Source organism: Gadus chalcogrammus, chromosome 4, assembly GCF_026213295.1.
Source record: "Gadus chalcogrammus isolate NIFS_2021 chromosome 4, NIFS_Gcha_1.0, whole genome shotgun sequence".
NCBI classification, from domain to species: domain Eukaryota; kingdom Metazoa; phylum Chordata; class Actinopteri; order Gadiformes; family Gadidae; genus Gadus; species Gadus chalcogrammus.
The window spans coordinates 30171127-30180599 of record NC_079415.1 but is presented as its reverse complement, the minus strand read 5'-3'; the positions used below and the strand labels follow the sequence as shown (position 1 = coordinate 30180599).

At 45.8% G+C, this 9473-nt stretch overlaps 1 protein-coding gene across 2 annotated transcripts in view; it reads left to right on the top strand.

The window, feature by feature from the left end:
• The first annotated feature begins 3248 nt into the window (after positions 1–3248).
• tubgcp3 (tubulin, gamma complex associated protein 3) overlaps positions 3249–9473 on the top strand; it is a 28575-nt gene continuing 22350 nt past the window's right edge. Inside the window, exons 1-4 of one of the 2 annotated variants that reach the window (XM_056587727.1) lie at positions 3249–3575; positions 4139–4246; positions 7709–7776; positions 8305–8382. In XM_056587727.1, coding sequence (XP_056443702.1) covers positions 3497–3575; positions 4139–4246; positions 7709–7776; positions 8305–8382 — 333 coding nt within the window. In that variant the 5' untranslated portion in view covers positions 3249–3496. The remainder of the gene's footprint in view (positions 3576–4138; positions 4247–7708; positions 7777–8304; positions 8383–9473) is intronic. The other variant, XM_056587728.1, reaches the window with a different exon arrangement.

Here is a 9473-nt window from a genome sequence, read left to right as displayed (position 1 = left end):
AGGGAGAGTTGGAGAGAGAGAGAGAGAGAGAGATGAGAGAGAGAGATAGAGAGAGAGAGAGAGAGAGAGAGAGAGAGAGAGAGAGAGAGAGAGAGAGGGAGAGAGAGAGAGAGACAGAAGGAAAGATAAAGTGCTAAAGATTGATCTCCTAATCCTCCTGTTACAGTGGTGCTTGTCTTATGTGTTTAAACGTTTAATTGTTTGTTAGTACTTTAAACAGGTATTTTATCCTTTCCTCTCCTCTCCTCTCCCCTCTCTCCTCTCTTGCTCCCCTCCTATCACCATTCCTCTCCCATCCCCATCTTCTCCCCCTCCTCTCCCCTCCTCTTCAAAGAGTAAAACTCGTTTTGGGTTGGCAGGCAAAACAGGCGAAAAACAAATTCAACACTTAAATAGTCAATTTAAAACTCCCCATTGAGAGGCATCCCTTTGCACACAAAATCAAACTGACAAGACTATCGACAAAAGACATGCAAACTACAGGTGGGCCTATCACGACCTAGGTGTTTCTCTTGTGTCCACGGGGAGCAGAGAAACACCCCCCGAGCCATGCAGGGCAAACCCCTAACTAAGACGTGACTTTAGCAGAACCCATGACACACAAAAGTCCCACATCTCGTCAGCTGATCTGCCGTTGCAGTCAGCAGAAAGCAGCATCGACCATCCATTACTATGCTAGCCTATAGCCAAGTGAAGTATCAAGACATAATCCCAGTCCATGTTTGTTTCAACAGTGGACTAATATCTCGATTCAACAAGGCAGACAACTTGACATTCCACACACCACCCCCGGCACAGATTGCCTTCATTAAACGCCCAACCAAACTCATTCTTGATTGAGCTTAGTGCAGACTCTGCAGCAGACCTGCGCTCTTCTGTCTATGTTGCGGCTTTATTTTGACTATTTGCAACAGTTGCCGGTAGGCTATCCAAGGTTAAGCCCCTTTTTACTTGGCATGGCACGGCCAGCCCTAAACCGTTGCTCATCATGTGATCTGCAAGGGGCTCACACACTCGGGATTAGTGCGTGAAGCTTATGAGTCCGTCCGACCGACTGACTGACTGAATGACCGGCTGAAGTAGGCTGGCTCCACAAGCCGATATCGATTTTTGAAACTACTATCATTACATAATTCATGACTTACTGTCATACGTGCTTGTTGGTTCGTGAGCCTGTGTGCTTTAAGTGTCTATGTAATAACAACAATAAAGCAAATAATAATAATAAAAAAATATATACAATTGAAGTTACCTCATTGTTGACTTCACTATTTCGAGAGAGTAAATACATCTTAAAAGAATAAAAATAAAAGAGACGAAGAAAATAAACCTGAATTGCAACTCTTCAAAAACGTGTATTGGGAAAATTGTAACTTCCGAAATTTCCTTTGCTAAGAATGAAAATGAAAAGAAATTAATATAATAACCATTATTATTTTGACAATGATATTCATTACCGGTTTGTTATTATTAGTTTGTTTATTATTAGTAGTAGTATTATTATGTTATTATTACTTTGTTGTTATGATTAATAGTAAATGATTACGGTGATGATGATGATGATGATTATTATCATTATAATTATAAGTAGTAGTATAGTAGAAGTAGTACAAGTGCAGTGCTGTTATCAGCCTATTATCCGGCTATGATTGAAACTTTGCCACTAACACCTAAAGGTAAGCGTGCACGGTGACCATCGGGGTCTCGCGCCGTCCCCGTAGGCTACTCACGTATCGGCTGATGAGGGTCCGAAGCGCGCTAAAATACATCCCCATCTTCCTCGGCGTCTTCTCCCCGGACACTTGAGCTTCCTGGAGGGCGCGTCGTACCACCGGTCAAACGTCAGACGCTAGCTTCTTCCTAATTCTTCTTTTCTCTCCATGACTTTGTCTTCTTTTTTTGTGCTTTTGTTTTGTGTCTTTCGTAGTTCCTCTAAACTAAAATCAACCACCCCGCTGCGAGTCTAATCGAATAAAAGGCTGTAATCCTATCTCCGCCTCACCTGTGGTAGCCGACACGAGACGGGAAGCCGAGGCGGTAGAGTGGCTCGAGGCTCGAGGCGCTCATACTTTTCAACAGTTCGTGTGCAGGCAGAGCACGGGAGTCGCGCGCTCCACCTCTTTCTGGGATTGTCTGAGATTGTGTGTGTGTGTGTGTGTGTGTGTGTGTCTGTGTGACAAAGCACTACTATTCTACAACCTCGTGAATCTCCTCTCTCTCTCTCTCTCTCTCTCTCTCTCTCTCTCTCTCTCTCTCTCTCTCTCTCTCTCTCTCTCTCTCTCTCTCTCTCTCTCTCTCTCTCTCTCTCTCTCTCTCTCTCTCTCTCTCTCTAACTATCTCTTTCCTTCCTCCTGCTTCCTTCCTCACCTTCCCTCCCCTCCTCTAATCTCCTTGGCCCGTGCTGCTGCCGGTGGCAGGGAGATTTTCTTTGGTTCTACGTCACCGCACTGGCCAGGTGGCGAGGAGAGGGGCGCTTGCGCGCTCTAGTGTTGTCTGCTACCCGGCTCGAGAAGGAAATGAAGTTCAATGAAACTATGCATTGAAGTTTGGTTCGGCACTCGAACTTTTTTTTTTTGTCGCTGTCTCTTTTACACACACACACACACACACACACACACACACACACACACACACACACACACACACACACACACACACACACACACACACACACACACACACACACACACACACACACGTACACGCACGCACAAACGCACAAACGCACGCACACACACGCGCACGCATACATAAACGCGCTCACACATCATGCATACAAGCGCGCACACGCACAATCACACGCACAAACAGACACACTGACACACACACACACACACACACACACACACACACACACACACACACACACACACACACACACACACACACACACACGCACACGTAGGCACACCCTCGGGACACCCCAAGTGGTGCTGTCATTTCGTAAGGTGCTGAAACACAATTAAACATACATATTGCATGATTTTATTCTAAAATACATATATTAACGACTGTCCAGTGTAGTTAAAAAAAACCCACGTTTAATTCTTACGAAGTAATCATAACAGAATACTAACAATATATTTAACTAATATCTATGTATAACAATTTTATCATCATTTACCTCGCATAACTCTAAATTCCAGTTACATCAAATTTAATCAGCCCAACATCCCGTGATTTATTCATTTGTACCAGCAGCACGTACAGGCTGTGGGTAGGAACCTTCGTAAGCGCATTGTGTTTCGCGGGCAATGTTTTCATGCCTCATGTCCTTCCAAGCTAGCGGCTAGCTATCTAGCTAGCAACCGCTCTGAACCCACAGCCGGAGACCACAGAAGGAGGAGGAGACGCGTTTCGGCGGGTTCTAGTAAAATGGCGTTGCGCGTACGAGGACTGAGCCGCTGGAGTTAGCCGACACCCACCCTGGCCTCAACTCTCTCCCATCGGAGCGAGATTTTAAGGAGAAAGTAGATTTGACAGCAGCAGCACCGCTATGGCCGCGTCGCTGGACCAGAAGTCCCCCAACGTGCTGCTCCAGAGCCTGTGCTGCAGGATCACTGGGAAGAGCGAAGGTAGCCTAGCCGCTAGCGGACCGATAGCAGGGGTCTTCTACATGCCCCCAGTTAGCGTAGCCTTTTACACTTCATGAGTTATGAGGATCATTTTGCATACAGGATGTGCTTAATGGTTTGGTCCCACTGACCAAACCATTAGGATTATTATGATGACTTGGTGGTGGTTTGGCTGCTGGATGCTGGGGACAGTGTCAGAGCAGGCTGGCTGTCAGAGTGGACGCAGTGTTGACTTCTTTAAGTAACGCCTCTGTTCCCGCACATTGGTCCTGAAGCTGGGACGTCTGTTATCCTGGGCAGGATAGGTGTTATCCTGTCAATGCGATCTGATGAGCTCTAGTAGTTTTATGTTTAATTGGCTGTTTTAACAATGATAATGTCTTTTAAAGTATCAAGATAAATTCCTTTTGTAAAATTAAAAAAAACAATGATACAAATAACTAAACTCAGTTTGCAACCACAGTTTAATTTCAAATAGTTGGTGAAATCGAAGGGCTTCTTTGCTAAAACGACCTGTCTGACTTCTTGACAACTTCATTGAGTCGATTTGTTTCCGTCCCCAGCGGAAGTAGCCCACCAGTTCCAGTATGCCGTGCGGGTCATCGGGAGCAACTATGCCCCCACCATCGAACGGGATGAGTTCCTGGTGTCTGAGAAGATCAAGAAGGAAAGTACGTACACTGTGCAAACTACCCCGCAGTTGACAAAAACTAACATCCTTTTTCCTCTCAAGATTTGACGCCATATCGTTGTGAAAACTCGTCCTTGCCAATATCCGGTACATTTAACGTGTTCAGCATGGTAAAGGGTCACAAACAAGGATTTGTAAAAGCTGTGCTTAGAAGAGACATACATTTACATTTAGGGCATTTGGCAGACGCTTTTATCCAAAGTGACTTACACCGGTTAATACACACATTGACACACTGACGGCAGAGTCAACCATGCAAAGCGACAGCCAGCCCGTCAGGAGCAGTTAGGGTAGTTGTTTACTATGATAAACTCATTCATCAGGAGCTTTTAGTCAAAGTGACTGACAGGAAAGGAGATGCATTTCGTCCAGTAGTCTGTATGGGTCATGACATCCTGCTCTAGCATGCCTACAGTGAAGCTGTTGACATAGGGGTTCAAACCAACCACCCTTTGGCTGGGAGTCAATCACCCTAACCACTAGACTAGTTTCTACACTACCTGAGTTATGAGACGCCAACGCTCATCACCCTTTAAGACGCCCTGCGGTTCACAGCGACGTCGCTGGGAATATCCTCCGCCGGAGCGGGATCCCATCCCTGGATGTTGAGCTAGCCGGTCACCGCTGGCTACCCGCCCTACGGTGTGTACTGTACAGTGCGGCTCAACCTGGCGGCCCACACCCCCTTCACAAGCCACCGACCCGCTGTTCCACACCATGTTCCACTAAACGCCCCGCTTGTCGTGTCCTGTGTTTACACCAGTAAAAGTGCGACCTCTTCCAATATTGATGTTGTAAGGGAATGTCGCTGCGTATTAAGTTGCTGCTGACAGAGATTGTCGACTCATTGCAGGAAACCATCGCCCTATGCGAGCAGTACTTTGATTTTATGCATCCAGATAGTCAGACATTCAGAAGCACCATAGTGTTCTGTCTAACTTGGACGGGCGTTTGCAATGCAGCTTGGGGTGGTTCTCTGGTTCAACCCAGTATTGCGCTAACCGTGTGTAGGCACCAGCCTTGTGGTGACCCAGGCTCCACTCTGACCTGCGATCCTATACTCCCATGTCCTTCCCTCTCTCTCCTCTCTCTCTTCACTCTCTTGGCCATATGGTCGTAAAAAAGCCTATAAAAATATATGTTTCGATTTACAATACATGTATAGAGTGTGTGAGATGACGCATAGCCGGAGCATTCGTCTGCCTTGTATCCAGCGATCTAAGCTTTCCGGCTCTCCCATTGGCTGGTTCTCCTTCCAGATCCCGCCCACCAACCTTCTCTCTCAGCTGCCTCAGTCTTCTGTAGCAAGGAGTTACAGTGCAGCCAGCAAGGGCGGGATCTGTATCATCAGGAGCCGTATGTCCAATGCAAATGTAAACATTGACAATTCTAGAGGAGTTGGGCATCCTGCCCAATGATATAGGAACACTGCTGGGTTTGGGGATCGCACTTAATGTCTTTTTGGCTGTTTTTCGACCTTCTCTGACCGCTAGCCCGCCCTGAAGCAGCCCTAAAGGAAGCACAAGGGCTTCTGCAAACTGTGGCGAGCTATGGCGTACTTTGACCACATTGATGGCCAGATGGGGGATTGGGAGATGCACTGGGGTTTTCACTTTGCTCCTGAATGTTTAATATTGCGGCCCCTGCTAAATAAACCATTCATCTCCCGGATTGATCTTTTATCCGACCAAAGGTCGAGCGTGGTGCCCGCTGGCCGGTGGAGCCATTAGAATAGAAACCATCGACCCGATTTGTTTATAATGTAAAAACGTCGACGTGGAATACGAAAATAAGTAATGTGCGCAGTGTGATCTATTATTCAGATTTAAGCTATGACTTTGCCTTCTAACTGCAAACAAGTTAAGTAAGACTGCAAAGGGGAGATCACAGTGGGGATAAGCCCACTAAACAGGCCGTTACTGAGAGGTTGTTTGTTCTAGTTGAAGATCTCAACCCTAGATTCAAGTTAAACATGCCTGATGTCGGAAGAGCACTTGGGGAAAATAATCTTATTTTGGTCCTTCTGTTTGAGGTATCAAGGCCTGACTTATTGCAATGCACACACAAGTCTGCCCGGTACCTTTGACGGGCAAACTATCTAGATCTATGTCTCTGTTTATCTAGGCTTCATCTGAAAAAGTAATCAAACTGGTATTGGATTGGTAGCGGAGCAGGCCTGACAAACCTATTGCTAAAGCTAGGGAGCTACGCACGTGTTTTGGGGTAGTGGCTTTGGAGGCTTTTTTCGGTTTGATACTTTGATATTAATCTAGCTCACTCTGTCTGGTTTCCCCAACTTGCCAACCCTAGCTTTAATGTTGGGTATGTGATGGAAAATCTACGTGTTACGTTTAGGGTCGTCTAAAATGTAAATCTTAGTGTTTCGTGTGATGTAATCTGGTTTCACATTCCGTTCTTGGAATCTTGCTATTCTGCAGGGTCGTCTAAAATGTAATTCTTAGTGTTTCATGTGACGTAATCTGGTTTCACATTCCGTTTCCGTGTTGTCTGTAGTTTGGTTTGGGCCTGTTTTACTTGACCCCCTGGTGAGCGTAGAGAAGCAAAGGGTGATAAGGAACAGCCTCAACCACCTCTCTAACCTCTGAAGAAACTTCAATCAATAGATTAACATCTGGTTAACTAAGGCTTTTGGTTTATTGGAGGCCAACTGCCCTCAAGGATCCGATCTAAGTGTATAAAAGCTCCTGACTTTAGCTTCTCAGCGGACTTCTCCCCAGCGTACCTTGAGTATGAAGTAACACGCAAAGAGAAGCTCCCATCTGAGGCCTCAGATTATTGTAATGTATGCCTGTTTTATTGTTTGTTGATGCATGTTGTGATGTATCTTTGTTCGTACTTTTATTACAAATATATATGACCACTTATTGTCAACAGTATTGTGTGCTTTTTTGCATCTAAACATCTCATCGGTCTCAGACGCAATATCTAATAGAGAAATTGCCACGACAGGTAGCAAGTCTATCCTTTTGAAGGCAAACATTAAAATGTAAATGCTTCCCCTGTGGTACATTCCTCTGGTCAACATCGGGTGCCACAAAATCTGAAATATTTCTCCTCCAATCCACTGCCCAGGAGCTGATCTCTGGTTGAATAATTTAGTTGCCGATGACACGGGTCACGTTTCTGCTCCCTCCTTCATGTACAATAAAACAGACTAACACACAGCGGCCTGGCTTGTAGAACGCTTGCCATCCAATCGAATAATGTTTTTGTTGTGGCATACAGAAGTAAGGCGTGTTCTTGAAGAGACACCATTATTCCTTCTCTCATGTTTTCAATTGTTAGCTCAAAGCCAATGTTGTAACAACGGGCTGTTGACGTGCAGAGCAAATAACAAACCTCCACTACCCAATTTATCTAGTCTTATTTTGAGTAATGTGGAATTTGTCTCATTGTGTGTGTGTGTGTGTGTGTGTTGCAGTGGTGAAGCAGAGGAGGGAGGCCGACGCCGCCCTGTTCTCTGAGCTCCACCGGAAGCTGCAGACTCAGGTCAGTGGGTGAGAGACTTCCAGAGTGCACACGTCGACATAATGATGCTGAACCCATTTGTGATAACTGGCATAGAGGCAAGAAGGTCAGGAGACCGACTTTTGTCTTTTCTTGGTATCTGACATATTATAGAATTTGGTGTGAACACATTATTATAATATTATTGATTAATTATTATTTATTGATAAAGTAATTCTGAGCTGTGCACTATTGTTGCAATATTGTATGGTACTAGACTTTTATTGTTACAAACAAGGGCATTTAGTTTCGTTCCAGAATATGTGCATGCATACATACAGTATAACCATGTATTAATAGCGTAGTAGTTTAGTTATAATGAAATAGTTGATCGACCCTTTATCCATAGCGATGGGCCGTGCGTGCCGAGGTGCGTGTCATTCAGGCGTCTTGCTTCACAGGAGGCCTGGTGGTGCAGGACGATTGGGGATTGAACCCAGTGACCACCTGTTGTGTCTCTAACCATGTGGCTCTGCCTCTGGCCCTACCCCCCCCCCCCCCCCCCTGCAGGGAGTTCTGAAACACCGCTGGTCTGTCCTCTACCTACTGCTGAGTCTCTGTGAAGACCCCCGCAAGCCCTCCCCTAGGGTGAGACTCACTCACTCACTCAATTTCACTCACTCATTTAGTCTATTCTCTATTCTCTACCTGCACAACACATTTGCAGCTATTCTCCCCCTGCGTAACACATTTTCAGTCACTCACTAACACACTTCAATCTACCTTTCAATCACTCACTCTCTTCCTGTCACTCACGCAATCTCACACTATATATATATATATATATATATGGCCATTATGCAGGTATGGAATATATCAGGGTTACAAACCATTGATTGGCTGGTAGATCTATTCGTTCGACAAATACAACATTTAAAAAAACTAAATGTTGCTCTTCCTCAATCCCATCAAGTTAACCAGTACAGCGTCATTGACATTTTATAAATTAGGGAATAGCACACGGTTCTCGCAAACATGGTGGCCAATGCTGCAGTCCCTTCCGGCCATCTTTGACCTGTGAACAAAATCGAGGCGTTTTTTTTTACTCCAGACCAAAACAATGCCAGCAGGGTCGATCGATCCCGGCGCGAAAAGAAGCCGATGCAAATGGGGGACGAAATGTTTAAGAATAGAGACGACCGCAGAGCCCAGCCTCCCTAAATGGATGTATGATGAAGTACTTTAAGGAACGGGCCCGCTATTGCCTTCGACAGATCCGCACTAAAGCAGGGCTTAGATCATTAAATGCCTTCTTATTGAGGAACATCAGCCCAATAGCTTGAGTACTTCCCGGGCAGTTATGACGGCCAAAGGGCTTGACCTAAGCAAAAAATCCTAAGCAAGTGCTTCCATGCTTCGGTGGTTTGGCTGGCCCACCCGACCCCTTCTCCCTTTTGTTAAACCATAATAATTCAAACTTTAATGGAGGCAATAAATGCGTAAACCGAATTGATGAGCCGCAATCGGCCCCGACTAACGAACACTGTGTGTGCGACTAACGAACACCCCGTCCCCGACTAACGAACACTGTGTGTGCGACTAACGAAGACCCCGTCCCCGACTAACGAACACTGTGTGTGCGACTAACGAACGCCCCGTCCCCGACTAACGAACGCCCCGTCCCCGACTAGCGAACGCCCCGTCCCCGACTAACGAACACTGTGTGTGCGACTAACGAA